At 33.8% G+C, this 15863-nt stretch overlaps 1 protein-coding gene across 3 annotated transcripts in view; it reads left to right on the forward strand.

The window, feature by feature from the left end:
* DNAJC10 (DnaJ heat shock protein family (Hsp40) member C10) overlaps positions 1–15863 on the forward strand; it is a 45643-nt gene that overhangs the window by 19524 nt on the left and 10256 nt on the right. For all 3 annotated transcript variants that reach the window (XM_039855859.1, XM_039855860.1, XM_039855858.1), the window contains 7 exons: positions 4208–4335; positions 4625–4741; positions 7665–7766; positions 9032–9187; positions 10119–10252; positions 11203–11256; positions 11527–11674. In XM_039855859.1, coding sequence (XP_039711793.1) covers positions 4208–4335; positions 4625–4741; positions 7665–7766; positions 9032–9187; positions 10119–10252; positions 11203–11256; positions 11527–11674 — 839 coding nt within the window. The remainder of the gene's footprint in view (positions 1–4207; positions 4336–4624; positions 4742–7664; positions 7767–9031; positions 9188–10118; positions 10253–11202; positions 11257–11526; positions 11675–15863) is intronic.

The raw sequence follows: 15863 nt of genomic DNA on the forward strand, positions 1-15863 counted from the left end.
CTTCAGCTTTTTCTTGTCTGGGAAAATCTCTTTCTACTCAATATTCTGATCAGTAAGCAAGAACTGTGGTGACATTTCAGGCAAGTGAGGAATTTAAGGGTCTTGCTCGTTGACAAAAATAACAACAGCAGTTTCCATTTCAGTTTGCCAAATGTAGCATCTCAGCCATTATGGGCAATATCCAGACTTCTTTGGATTTTTCCTCCACTGGACTACCAAACATCTTTAATAACTGCTTTGTCATCTCTTTTTAATTTATAATTACACTTCTGCACTTCAACTGTTTGGGGACTTTAGCTCTGCATTCAGGTAATAGTTCCAATTCTTAGGGTTTGGGATACGTCATAGTTCCCTGCTCCTGAAAAAGGTCAAATGTAGCAAAAAAGACACACAAACTACTATTACACAGTTAAGTGAATAACAGACATTGATGTTATGCCTGTTATGTGACAAGCACTGTTTTAGGTATTAGGAATGCAAAGTTTTAAGACATGGACCTCGCCTTCAAGAGGCTTAAAATGTCATCTGGTGCAGTTGAGAGGACAGTAGAGGTCAGGGGGTGATATTAGAATTGCAGTGACATTTCAGTGCTCAGTTTCCCAAAGCAATACAGAAAAACAAGTGTCTGTAGGCCATAGGAACTGTATGAGCAAAGGCTTGCTTGGCCAGGTGAACCAAACAGTAACTACTGTTTATTCAGTGCTTTCTCTAAGTCACACTTTTTCTAAAGGCTTTCTGTTCTTTTGCCTTTCTATTTTTTCTATTCACAACAATCTAGTAAGAGAGAAAACAGACTCAGAAAGGTTAAATCACTTGTTAGCCCCATGACAAACAACTAGTGACTGATTAAAGTAGATTTTGTATCCAAGTATGTCTGACTCCAAAGCCTAGGCTTACAGACACATCAGATGCCACCTCCTCAAAGTGCTAGAAATTACCAAGTTTTAATAATAGAGTTCTATTTTTTACCTCTGAAATATTTCTCAGGTTCCCCCTCTTCTCTGTGCTTGCTACCTTATTACAGGTCCATCATCTTCTTCGTGTACTATAATATCCTCTGATACAGTTATCATCTCATAGCCTTTCTTGTTTACAATTGGTTACTTGCGTTATTTTCATTTATTGCCATAGAACATCTAGAACATTCTCATGTCACTTTTGACTCTCCTGATTTCTTTTAAAATAAACTTCAGATTTCTTAGCATAGCAGTAATGACTTTGTTTTGCTCACCACTCTTATCTCCAGCACGTATTGCTGTGTCTGGCTCTTAGTAGGAACTCATTATATAGTTGTTAAATTAATAGAGTACATTCTGCCTCTGCTGGTTTTTCCAGCCTCATCATTCACTTCTGCCCCTTCTGATAATCTTAGCTATAGCTACTTATGGATCCTTGAAAATACCATGTTCTTTCACTCCTCTGTGCCTTCATACAAGGCTTCTTCCTGCATTGCAGTCATTCCTTCTTGCCTCTCAAAATATTTAGTAAACTCCAAATCACCCTTAAGTTAGCCTAAAGCATTTTATCCCCTGGGGAATATACCATGAATCACCAAATACTTTTTTGTGTGTTCTGTCAGTAACTTTATAACATAACATATTATTTCTTTGGGTTTAAATAGGTATTGAGCATCACATATGCCAGTTACAGTATAGGGGAGAGGAAAAAATGTGAATTATACTTCATCTCTACCTTAAAGAACAGTATGGACTAGTTGAGAAGACATACAAGTAAATGAGCAACTTTTTCAGTGTCTGAAGTGAGGAGTATTACGTATTTCTGAGAGTAAATTACCCCAAAACTTAGCTTAAAACGGCATTTATTAACTCATACAGTTTCTAGTATTCAGGAATCTAAGAACAACTTAGCTGTGTGGTTCTGGCTTAAGTTTGTTTTTTTTTTTTTCATGAGGTTACAGGCAAGGTAGGTAAGGGCTATAGTCATCTGAAGGTCGGACTGTGGCTATAGGATTTGGTTCCAAGATAACGCCTGGGATAGTTAGGAGGCCTCACTTCCTCACTACCTGGGCCTCTCTATAAGGCTGCTCACAGTATGGCAGCAGGCTTCTCTCGGAATGAATGATCAGAGACATACAGACATATACACAGAAGCAACAATGTCTCATAATCTGATTTCCAATGAAAGAAACCATTACATCCACCATATTTTATTGGTCACATACCCTGGTACAGTGAGTCCATGAGGTAGAGATCATTGGACTATCTTGGAACCTGACTACCACAAGAGACAAGTATGAGTTACACTTAGGAAGAACACTTAGGAAGAATAATTTTCTGAGGTAAAAAAAAAAAAAGCAATCTCTTCATTGAAATCTAAAGTATAAGTATTGGTTTCCCAAATAAAGAAGTGGCAAACACCTCCCAAGCAAAGGAACCAGCAATTGTATTTATGGATTCAAAGAGAGAACCTCATTATTTCTTAGCAAGAATTCCAGGATAGCTAGAATATGAAGTGTGGGAAAAGAATGAGACTTAAGGCTGGAAAGAGTACCAGGCATCCAAATTAATGTGTTTCCTCTGTCAGGTAAAGGAATTTGGACTCTATACTGAGGGCAAAGCAGCAGCGGCATTTAAGCAGAGATGTAATTTAACTAGTTTTACCATTTAGAAAGGTGGAACTGGCTGCCTAGAATGGATAGAAGCAAGACTGAAAGAAAGGAGAGGAGTTAGAAGCCTGATGTAGTCATTTATGTAACAAAAGAGAGCTCCTTATCTACAGAATGGTAATGTGGATGAAATGAAGTGGGCAGATTTTTAAAATATCAGTAATACAATATCATATAACTTGATGATTATTTAGATGTTGAAGAATAAGAGGAGGCCCAAGTTTCTGATTTGGGTAATTGGCAATTGAGTGAGTGAATCATTCAGTGAGGAAAGAATACTGGTAGAGGAGTTGATCGAGAGTAGACACTCCCAGTTCACAATTGATGTAGGCCTGGGCCTCAGGAGAGGATTTGGGGCTAAAAATGTAGATATAAATAATCATTGTATCAATGTAATTGAATGAGGTTGTCTAAGATGAGCTTGGCTAAGAGAGAGTAGAGAGACAAGGTCAGGGCCCTAAAAATCACTTTTAAGGGATAGTCAAAGATAGAGGAATTCACTGAACAATTCAGGAAGCAGCGGTGAAGAGTAAGGAAAAGGCAGGAGAATGTGGTGTCATTTATCACTATATTTAAATATTTGTGGAAATCTCTTCTACTGGGCTGTGAGCTCCTTAAGGAGGACTTTATCTTTTTAAATTTTGCATATTCTATGGCATTTAAACAAAGCCTGACATGTAATAAGTGCTTGATTTAATATTGACTATTGAGTGAATAAGTCAAAGGGCACATGGGAAAATGGCCCATGTACTGGCTGAGACAGCTGTTACTTGCCAAGCCAAGAAGTATGTAATCTTTAGGCAATGGCAAATCATCACGAGTCTTTAAGCAAGGAGACAACATGATCAGATTAATGTTTTTATAAAGTGGTACTAGAAATATAGAAAGCAGATTAAAGACCGAGCAGAAAGACCAGCTTGGTTATTGCAGTTGCCATACCGAATTTAGGCAGTAGCCTAAATTGGGGTTGGAAATGGTAAAAGATGGAATGGATGGAGTTATGATGCAAGAGCAAAGAAAGAAGGCTAGAATTACTCTGGGAAATCTTTTTCAGGCACCGAGCAGATGATTATGCTGTTGCCTGTTTAGGGAAGGTGAGAAAATGAACAAGTTTGAGGGGAAATAACTTCAATTTGGACATAGTATTACGGTTGAAATGTTTATATGACATCCAGGGAAATTTTCCACTGGGTAGTTGGTAATACAGGTTTTGAATTCATAAAAGAAGTCTAGGTGAAAGGAACAGCTTTAGGAGTTAGGCCATAGTAATAGCTCAGGTAAGCATAAGAACTCAAAGAACACTGCAAGGAAGTTATAATTCTGCCTCTGAGGATGAAAGAACATTTCAAAGAGATCTTGACATTTTAACTGGTCCTCCAAGAAACAGAAGGATAAAGGAAAGAGTACTCCCGGCAAAGCAAACCTATGCAGCTATAGCATAGAGAATGCTAAAACCTCACCAAAATCAATTTGTTCATGAGTTTATCTTCCTTTAATAGTTTTAGTATAAAAACTTGAAATGTTTTCTATGGATAAAAGGCAGAATGTGGATTTTAACTTTTCTCTTGCTCCATTTCAAAGGAAAGAAGATTCTGTATGATATACTTGCCTTTGCCAAAGAAAGTGTTCATTCTCATGTTACCACACTTGGACCTCAGAATTTTCCTGCCAATGACAAAGAGCCATGGCTTGTTGATTTTTTTGCCCCTGTAAGTTATTTTTATCTGTCAAAATTAATACAGTATTGTCAGATTTTCTTTTGTCACAGCAAAAAGATATTTTCTAGATAACCTTGAACCATGAGGACTATATGTTATTCAGTTTGAACCACTGCCACATATTGCATGTAAGAGCACTGATGATGTACTTGCCCTCTAAGGATTAAGTATATACACGCATAAGATTTGCAACTCCTAATTTGTCTTACTTAGCGTATTGCTCTTTGCAAAAATGATGTTTCTTTGGGCTCACTGCTTATGAGTATTTTTTGTTTTGTAGTGGTGTCCACCGTGTCGAGCTTTATTGCCAGAGCTACGAAAAGCATCAAAGCATCTTTATGGTCAGCTTAAGTTTGGTACACTAGATTGTACAGTTCATGAGGGACTCTGTAACATGGTAAGGCAAAGTGTAAAAAACTTATTCTGATTTAATACTAAAATAAACTTTTCCAAACATATACCTTTATTTAGAGTAGCAACAAATTGTTTAAACAAATAATTTTAATAAAATGATTCAGAATTATGATGGATTAAAACATGGATATATAGTTAAATATAGATACGGTCTTATCAAACTCGGGAAAACATTTAGTTGGCTTGATAAAATTCATGATTTTTCAATTATTTAAGATCTTTATATTTTTTTAACTTAGCATTACCTTTTGGCTGTCCATAACTTTTATTCTTTGGCTTTCCTCATGATAGTGTAGCTAATAGAAGGAAGTTAAAGCAACGAGCTTTTTGAGACCTTTGTTAACATAAAAATATTTCATTAGGTGAATTAATATATACTCTTAGTTCCAAGAAGTACTAGAAATTATCTATGTCATGATGAAAGTATATAATAATACCTATAAAATAATCTTGGGGAAAAAAATCAAATCAAGCCTTTAGATCCCTCCATGGATAGGAAATCCAGTGACAGAGAGGAGCATGTTAAATGACACTATGGGTCATGCAACCTCAAATCCCGCATGTAGAGGACTTTACAGAACAAACACCCAGTTTATTGGACAGCCATATTGAAAGGGGGATGAAGAGATTATAGACTTAAAAGACATGTCATTCAAAAGCAAGTTTAGACCTTGTTTGGATGCAATTCGAACAAACCAACTGCAAAAATAGAGAACTGGGGAAATTTGAACACTGACAGAATATCTGATGATTTTAAGGAGTTAATGTTAACTTTTAGGTATTAAAATGTGCGTGTGATTATATTTGGGGGAGAGTCCCTGTGTTTTAAATATAATGAAATATGCATGGATGAAATGAAAATTATCTAGAATTTGCTTTAAAATAATAGGGTAGGAATAGAGTGGAAATGGGTATAGATGAAATAAGAGCAGCCATGAGTGGGTAATTGTAGCTACAAGAGTACCTGAGACTTTATTGCTATCTGCTTTTGTGTGTATTTTCAATTAAAATTTCTAAAAACTAAAACTTTTTAAAAAGATAAATGGAAAAGGGAAGAGAAAAAAGTGAGGTAAAGAAGGGAGGAAATAAGCAATATGTTTTGAAAACATGGAAGTAAATGGAAAATGAAACGTTTATGGCATCTGTATGAGGAATAATTTCTTAAAACACACACAAAAACAATAAGTATAAAAATTAATAAATGTGAATGAATTTGGCTACATTAAATGTTAAAACTATCGCCAAAGAAAGGGACACTTAAAGTGAAGATAAACAGCAGACTGAGGAAGTTTTTGCAGCATATATAACTGACAAAATCTTAGTGTCCAGAATATTTTAAGACTATAAATCAATTTTTTTAATAGAAAAAAATGAGGATGTTTACAGACATTTCATAAAAGAGGTTAAAGAATAAATATAGAAGTAAATGTGGGAAATACTCCACTAGGCATCAAGAAGGTACAAATTACACACTAGCTGCTGCAGATAAATGCACATGAAATAATAAAACATATTCATACAGTGTCAAAAATTTCTAAGGTAAAAGAATGTGTCAAGCCACATCACAAAATCGTTTGAAATAAATTTTTAAAAAGAAAATGTGTACAAATTACAATAGTCCTAGACCCTCCCCCATCTATCAAATTAACAAAAATTTAGAAATCTCACAGTAGCAAGTATATGAATAAATCAATTACCCAGTCACACAGTGGAATACAATAGCACATTTAAAACTAGATCTAGCTTTACCAGCATGGGTAAATCTCATAAATACAATATAAACTGAAAACAGTTTATAGAATAGTCTACAGACTATGATAAAATTACAGAAAAATTTGAAATGCTCAAACATTACAGTACACTACTTAGGGGTACATATACATGTAGCAAAAATATAAAAACATCAAACACTTATTTTAGGATATTGATTGTTTCTAGTGTCATGGAAGGAACGAAATGGGATCAAAAAAGAGAACTTTCAACAATCTGCTAGTGGGGCAAAAAAGTTAATCTTCCTTAAATTTAGGGGAGAGATACATGGGTTGGATATTTGTTAGATTTTTCTCTTTATTGTGTTTGAAAATTTCATTACAATAAGTTTTAAAATAAAATAAATAAGGTCTTTGGTTTTTAATGTCTTACATGTGACTCTGAAAAGATGCTAAGCAAAGATACAAAATTAATTAGACACAATAATTATCTTAATTTGAATTCCTCTAGGTTTTCTACTGTTTTAATCTCAACTATTAAATAGCCTATAGGTAAATGAGTAAAATGTAAGAGTTTAAAACCATGGTATCAGTTCACCTGGAAGAGACCAAGCATCACTACTCAACTTATTGGTGAATCTGGGCCAAGTCACATATCCTTTCAAAACCTCAGTTTCCTCATCTGTAAAGCTGACTTAGTAATTTTAGCTGCTGGATAGAATTGTTATGAGGAACAGATTAGAAAATCCTAAAATAGGATTGTGTATACCTTAATTATTAATACATTTCTTTATTCTTGCTTTTCTGTTTTCTTGATTTTCTTCTACCTGGACAAATTGGAATATTTATTACGGTTTCGAAAAAAAGACTTAAGCTAGAGATTAGCCTCAAGCATCTCAGGAGAATGAAAAGAGACCAAGCTCATAATTACCCATGCTCACTTATCTGTGTTTCATGTCTATGGATTTTATGCCTAATGGAGTAGCTATAAATAGGGATCAGGTATTCATCAGTACAATGGTGAATCCATTTGCTTTGCTAAATTTGTTCAGGCTAAAATTTTTCAGTCACTAGCAATTTAGCAATGGGTTTTTAAAATCTTGTTGTCACTTAGATAAAGGTATGCTGGTTATAAATTTGAAACAAATAGGTAAAATGTATAAAATCTTACTTAATTTGTATTCTCATTCTTAACAGTATAACATTCAGGCTTATCCAACAACAGTGGTATTTAACCAGTCCAACATTCATGAATATGAAGGACATCACTCTGCCGAGCAGATCTTGGAGTTCATAGAGGTATTTTAAATTAATTTAATTCTATAGTATTATAAATTATAGAGGTATAACAAATTATTTTAAGTTCATGGCTATAAATCCCTCTGTGTATGTGTATACTTTGTATAAATACTTAATGACAGGACTTATTCCTTTTATGCCAAACCTTTTCTGAAAAGAAAATGAATTCCTTAAATTTTTCTAATGTTTTATTATGTACTCACTATAAACTCTGAGAATAAGTCTGTGTTTTGTTTGATACATAGTTCAGTGCCTTGTACTTAGTGGACACTAATATCAAATACATGAAATTATACTTCCACATAAAGCTTTGCTCCCCTCCTTTCCCTGTTTTCTCTGATGGACCCAACCACCGATTACTTCTTTTAGGCCCATATAGATGAGACAGGAGTGAGCCCAGTATTATTCAGGAAATGTGTGAGTAAGGGCAGTCTTACCCCCACCCCACCCCCTCACCCCCCAACAGAGGGCCTCTTTCAAGCCTGGGCAGCTATGCCTGGCCTAGATTACTAGCACAGAAGTGCTACACATCAATAGCATCGCCTTCTCCCCCCGCTTCCCCCAATAATAATCTTGATTGACTAACATAGTTAACAGGGGCCTTCTGAGAATGAAAAATTTTGCTTATTTGCTTAAGTAATGACTATTCTATTTTCTATTCTACTCATCTCTCCCTCCTCCAGAGTAATAATTTTTGGGTTTGTGTTTTGGTTTTGTTTCCCCCAGTGAAGCTAACATCTTTGTTGATATTACCTGATCATGATATACTGAAGCTTTGTTAAAACATTTGGAGGAAGTACTCTGTAGAGAGGTTGTGTAGTATCTCCAGTCAGAATGTTGGAAAAGTAGAATAGTAGGCTTTACATTATTAATTAAAGGGCCATTTCCAAACCAATCATTGGTTTCAGAACAGAACTATATGGCTATGTAGACATCTGGGCAGCTCTTGGAAATCTTGCCTCATCTACCCATAATCTCAGAGTTGCCTCTTTTCCCTTCCCTAAGATTATTTTATCAATACAAGGAATAGGAAGAAAATATACCTTGATTTAAGAAGACAAATGGTCAAATCTCAAACTTAAAAAGTTAGGGATCATGTCTTCCTTTTTAAAATAATTCACTATAGAATCTCTTTAAGATATCCTTAAGTATATTTTTATTATTCAAAAGCAAACTTTTCTAAATGACAGATACCAACAATTTACCAAAATTTTATGAACAACTCTTTTTTTATATCTATTGTAATGAAAGCTGTGTTATCTTAGGATCTTATGAATCCTTCAGTGATCTCCCTGACACCTACCACGTTCAATGAACTAGTTAAACAAAGAAAACATGATGAAGTCTGGATGGTTGATTTCTATTCTCCATGGTGTCATCCATGTCAAGTTTTAATGCCAGAATGGAAAAGAATGGCCCGGGTATAGTAAAATAGTTTATTTTCAATCTTAACATTTACTAAGAATGTTTATTTAACAGAATTATTTTGAAACTGAGATGAGTGAACCCACTTCTGGATTATAACTTAATAACAATTTTGATCATACCACTTAGATTTCAATTCAGTTTCTCTCCGGTATTTGAATGGTATAGAATAATCTACCTTTTTTTGCGTCTTACTCCATACAGATTTCACCAAATTTCTACCGAAGTCAACCCAAAGTTCTCCATTTTCTAATAAAATTTTTCTACTTTATTTTTAGAGCTTAAATATATAGTTTCATCACAATATTGTAGAACTTCAAAGAAAAAATATCCTCAATCAATAAAACATTTGGATTTTTAAAATTTTATACAAACAGCGTTATATATCATGAAAGATTGGAAAGAAATGTAAATACCAGAATGGAAAATGCAATGACTTGTTTATATTTATTTTTAAGAGAAAAAAATAAAGCTAACAGTTAAAAGTGATTTCTAGTATCTTAACATTTAAGATAATATAATTTTATGCTATTTTCAGTAAAATTTTTAAATTTGAGAATGAGTCAGTATGCTACCTGCAACCCATGTCTTCATTTGAAAAAGTAACTCTTGAAATACCATTGGAAAGTCCTTTATTAGTTCTTGGTTTCTAACATTTTGAATTTTAGGAATAAATTATTTTCCCAGTTTAATAGGTGAATGGAATCATCTGTTTAATATGCAAAATTGTAGTAAGTTCTTGACTACAAAATTAGATTTCCAGGTTATTGCTGTAAATGTTCTATGTGTTTTAATTTGATGAAAGTAACTGATAAATAGTATAATTGTCTCATAGTGACAGTTTCTCTGTTGTAAACATATATAAAATAGTTATGGAGGTAATTTTATTCTAATCACTTTGATCTATTTATCTTCTCTTTTTTACAGACATTAACTGGACTGATCAATGTGGGCAGCATAGACTGCCAACAGTATCATTCTTTTTGTGCCGAAGAAAATGTTCGGAGATACCCTGAGATAAGATTTTTTCCCCTCAAATCAGATAAAGCTTATCAATATTAGTAAGTATTGTCTAAAATTTGAAGACACTATTATAGTCATTTATTTATAGTTAAAAGTTATCCTAACTAAATAGGATACTAAAAGTTAATCCAACAAATATTTTGGGGGGCTCAACATGTTTAAGATCATGTTCTAATGAGACTTTCAGAAGATGAAAAGATAATTGAACAGTCCACTGTTCATGAAGCTGCCAATCTAGTAAAAAAGATAAGGAGAGAACAAACTAACATTTATTAAGTCCCTATTTTGTTTGAGGCATATACTAGATCTTTTGCTCACATTATTTCCACTAGTCCTCACACATACCCTGAGAAACAAAAATTATTACCCTTCCTACTATTACAGATAAGTAAACTGATTCACAGACCTTAGATAACTTAGATAACAGCTACTAAGGCTTGAAGCTAGAGTTTGAACCCAAGTCTGTGTCAGTGCCCATACTGTTTCCACAACACCACATGGTTTTTCAGGTAGAAAACTCAAAAAATCAAGGCAGAATTTGATGACGATTATTTAAAAAGTAAAAATGAACTATAGATTTCAAAGGAGGAAGGGATCAAAACTGTAAGAAATCGTAAAACATTTCTGAGGTGGCTTTTGACATTGCTCTTAAAAAGTGGGTAGGAATTTCACAGACAACTGGAGTAAAGGTTCGGGAACTAAAGATTTGGACATTTTGCGTTTTGTCATTCCCATGGGTCTATAGTAGAATTCCATCAGGCAGCTAGACATTCAGACTGGAGCTCAAAAAGACATGTAAGACTAGAGAAAAATATATTTGGGAAGCCAAGCAAGCAGAGTTTGAAGCTACATATATCTGAGAAGAGAGATGCTACATGAAATCATTTGCCTAAACTCATCTTTTAAATTACTACAATGAGATTGTTTTTTGAACATATTCAATAATGGGAAATACTATTTACAACTTACATATTTTTTCTGTTTTCAGTAGTTACAGTGGTTGGAATAGGGATGCCTATTCTCTAAGAATCTGGGGTCTAGGGTGAGTAATTAAAATATGTATCATTGTATAAAAGTAGATTTAATGCTATTTACATTCCTCTTTTGTCTGTAATGAAATTTACTGTGAGTTGTTTAAGATTTTAGCATTTTAAAGTACTTAGTAAAGAATTATAATTTACCAAAATAAGGTTGTACTTTATTATATTGTCATTCTTTGAAGTCATTTTTAACTTAGAAAGTTTTACAATATTATATTGTAGAAGTTTGCTTTGGTTTTGTATAATGAAAAATAATTTTGATTCCTTGCCAGATTTTTACCTCCGGCATCCATAGATCTAACACCTCAGACCTTCAATGAAAAAATTTTACAAGGAAAAAATCATTGGGTAGTTGACTTCTATGCTCCTTGGTGTGGACCTTGCCAGAATTTTGCTCCAGAGTTTGAGCTCTTGGCTAGAGTAAGTCTTGTCTATCTACTAAAATAAATTGTATTTACATGCATATTTCAGTAATTAGATAAAACATTTTTCTTAAGTTTCCTCTGAAATTTAAAAGCTCCATTTTTTTATTTCTATGACTATAATCTTTGCAGTAGATTTCATCCTTTATTAAAACATTTAGCTAACATCTTCTCTGCCTTGGCTGACTATATTATCTAACATTAACAGCCAGAAGCCTCATTTCTCCTGCTTTTTCCCTATTTTCTTCCCGTACCACCTTTACTCTCCTACCCTCTGGGCAATCAGTAATCCTAACAGTTCTATCTCCTAAATGCCTTTCAAATCTGTCGTCTCCTGTCCATGGCCTCTGCTAGCCTCTTGGTTCAAGCCTTCATCATTGTTCACCACCTTATCATACGTGCCTCTTAAATCGTCTCATCTTGCCAGTCTGCGTTCTTCAGTTCTGCCCCAGTGATCTTTCTAAAATATTGCCATCTTTAGCTTCCTGTTAACCAAGTTTCCTTCACTTGTATTTTTGACTACAGGTCTCTGATCTTATTCTTCCTAACTCTTCAGTTTTATCTCTATCCCCCACCCTACACTTTATACCGCAGGCACAACAAAGTACTCCAGGTGTGCAGAATAAATACCACCATGTACATACTGTTTCCTCTCTCTAAATGGCTTTTCCTTACCTTAGTCATCTGGATTTTTTCTCCTTATCCTACAAAACCCAGCTCTAGTAACACTCCTGTGTTCTTTGCCCTTCTCAGTTAAATAGTATCACCTTGATATCTTATACTCCATCAGTGTACTTATTCAATGCATATTCATTATTTGTCTCCTCCATAAGACTGTGAGATTCTTGAGGGCAAGGTACAGGTCTCCTTTATATTTATATCCCAAGTATCTAATTCAGTTAATACCTATAAAACTGAATACATAAACTGAATACAGTCTAAGTTTTTGGTGTTTCTTAACAGTCCTGTTAATGACCTAATCTGGATTGATAAATTCCTTGCCTCTATATTCAAAAACCTTTGCCAAGGGCTACAAAACACTCATTAGAATGAGAAAATCAGCTCCAGTTCCACCAGTCTAAACAGCTGAACATTCCAAGCATAGTGATTTCAAAACTTATGTGAGTCATAAAATATTTTAGCTATTGAGTGGTCCTTCAAATAGGTTATTCGTTTTTACCACTAATGTCTTCTTTTCCTCTTAAGCTGCATTTTTTTCAACAATTCTCTTTTGTTGTTGTTAAATTTATTGGAGTAATGTTGGTTAATAACATTATATAAATTTCAGGTGTACGACTTGATAATCCAACATCTGTATACTCTATTGTATGCTCACCACCCAAAGTCTAGTCTCCTTTCATCACCTTGTATTTGAACCCCCCTTTATCCACTTTGTCCTCCTCCCACTCCCTTCCCCTCTGGTAACCACCATTCTGTTGTCTGTATCTATGACTATTTTATTTTATTCACTTGTTCTTTTTGTTTTATATCCCACATATGAGTGAAATCAGAGTTCTTGTCTTTTTCCACTTAGCATAATACTCTCAAGATCCATCCATGTTGTCACAAATAGCAATATTTTATCTTTTTTATGGCTAAATAGTATTCCATTATATATAAGTACTACATCTTCTTTATCCAGTCCATCAAAGGACATTTAGTTTATTTCTGTGCTTTGTCTATTGTGAATAATGCTGCATTGAACATAGGAGTATATTCATCTTTACGAATAAGTGTTTTCACATTTTTTGGGTGGATACCCAGAAGAGGGATTGTTGGGTCATATGGTCACTCATTTAATTTTTTGAGGAACTTCCATACATTTCCCATAGTGGCTGTACCAGTTTACATTCCCACCAGCAGTGTGTGAGGCTTCCCTTTTCTCCACATCTTCAACACTTATTATTTCTTGTTTTATTGCTCCTAGCCATTCCAACAGGTGTGAGGTGAAATCTTATTGTGGGTTTGATTTGCATTTACCTTATAACTACAGTATTGAGCATCTTTTCATATATCTGTTGGCTTTCTGTATGACTTCTTTGGAATATCACCCATTTAGGTCCTCTGCCCTTTGATTAAGTAGATTGTTTTTTGTTGAGTTATATGAGTTCTTATATATATATTAGAGATATTGTTTGCAAATATATTCTCCCATTCGTTTGGTGGCCTTTTTATTTAGTTGATTGTTTCTTTTGCAGTGCAAAGTCTTTTTAATGTAGTCCCATTCACTCATTTTTCCCTTGACTTTGGGATCAAGTTCACAAAAACTCTGAGACCAAGGTCCATAAGTTTAGTGTCTATGGTTTTTATATATATTTTATTTCAGGCCTTATATTCAAATCTTTAATCCATTTTAAGTTGATTTTTGCGTATGGCATCAGATAGTCTAGATTTATTCTTTTGCATGTGGCTTTCCAGTTTTACCAACACCATTATTGAAGAGATTTTTCTTTCTCTGTTGTGTATTTTTGGCTCCTTTGTCAAAAATTAGTTACCTATTTATGTTTTTATTTCTGGGCTCTCAATTCTGTTCCATTGGTCTGTGAGTCTATTTTTCTGCCAATACCATACTGTTTTGATTATTGTAGCTGTGTAGTATACTTTATAGTCATGGAGTGTGATACCTCCAGCTTTGTTCTTTTTTTCTCAAGATTGCTTTGGCTCTTTGGGGTCTTTTATGGTTCCATACAAATACGAGGATTTTTTTTTTAATTTCTGTGAAAAATGCCATTGAGATTTTGATGGGGATCGCATTAAACCTGTATATTGCTTTAAGTAATACAACCATTTTAACAGTTAATTCTTCCAGTCCATGAACACAGAATATCTTTTTATTTCTTGGTGTCTTCAATTTCTTTCAAAAATGTCTTGCAGTTTTCAGTGTACAGGTCCTTCACCTCCTTTGTTAGGTTTATTCCTGGTATTTTATCCTTTTTGTTGCAATTATAAATGTTGCAATTATTTTTTTCATTTCTTTTTCTGATGTTTCATTGTTGTATATGAATGCAGTGGATCTTTGTATATTGGTTTTATATCCTGCAACTTTACTGTATTTGTTTGTTTATTCTAATAGTCTTTTGATGGAGTCTTCAGGGTTTTCTATATATAGAATCATGTCATCTACAAATAGTGACAGTTTTACATCTTTTCCAATTTGGATGCTTTTTGGGTTTTTTTGCCTAATTGCTCTGACTAGGACATCTAGTACCATGTTGAATAAACAGTAGCAAGAGTGGACATTCTTGTCTTGTTCCTGATCTTAGAGAAAAAGTTTTCATCTCGTCACCATTGCGTATGTTAATTGAGGGTGTTTCATATGTGGTCTTTATTATGTTGTGGTACTTTCTGTGTCCATTTTATTGAATATTTTTATCATTAATGTATGTTGTATCTTGTCGAATGCTTTTTCTGCATCTATTAATATGATTATGTGATTTTTTTCTTTTGTTCATTTGGTATATCACATTGATTTGTTTGTTGAACCGTCTTTGCATCCTTAGAATGTAATATTGGCCTGGTAAAATTAGGATATTATTTGCTCCTCTTCAATTTTTTTGAAGAGTTTGGGAGGGATGGGTGTTAAATCTTCTTGAATGTTTAGTAGAATTCATCAGTGAAGCCATCTGGTCCTGAACTTTTGATTTGGGGGAGGTTTTTGATTACTGTTTCAATTTCCTTACTAGTGATCGGCCTGCTTTGATTTTCTAATTCTTCATGGTTCAGTCTATGAAGGTTGTATATTTCTAAGAATTTATCCATTTCTTCTATTTTATTGAGTTTGGGGGCGTATAGCCTTTCATAGTATTTTGTATGATCTTTTGTATTCTTGTGGTGTCCATTATAACTTTCATTTCTGATTTTGAGTCTCTTTTTTCTTTATCAATTTTATTTATCTTCTCAAAGAGCCAGCTCTTTGTTTCATTAGGTTTTTTTTTCTTTCTGTTATCTTTTTATTTTCGATTTCACTTATTTCTGCTCTAATTTTATTATTTCTTCCATCTGCTGACTTTGGACTTCATTTGTTCTTCCTTTTCTAGTTTTATAAAGTGTAATATTAGCTTGTTTATTTGAGATTTTTCTTGTTTCATGAGGTAAGCCTATAATGCTATAAACTTGCTTCTTGCCTACCACTCTTGCTGCATCCCAAAAATTTTGGTATATAGTATTTTCATTTGTCTCTGTATCTT

The sequence above is a fragment of the Pteropus medius genome, unplaced genomic scaffold, assembly GCF_902729225.1.
Source record: "Pteropus medius unplaced genomic scaffold, Ma_sr-lr_union100, whole genome shotgun sequence".
NCBI classification, from domain to species: domain Eukaryota; kingdom Metazoa; phylum Chordata; class Mammalia; order Chiroptera; family Pteropodidae; genus Pteropus; species Pteropus medius.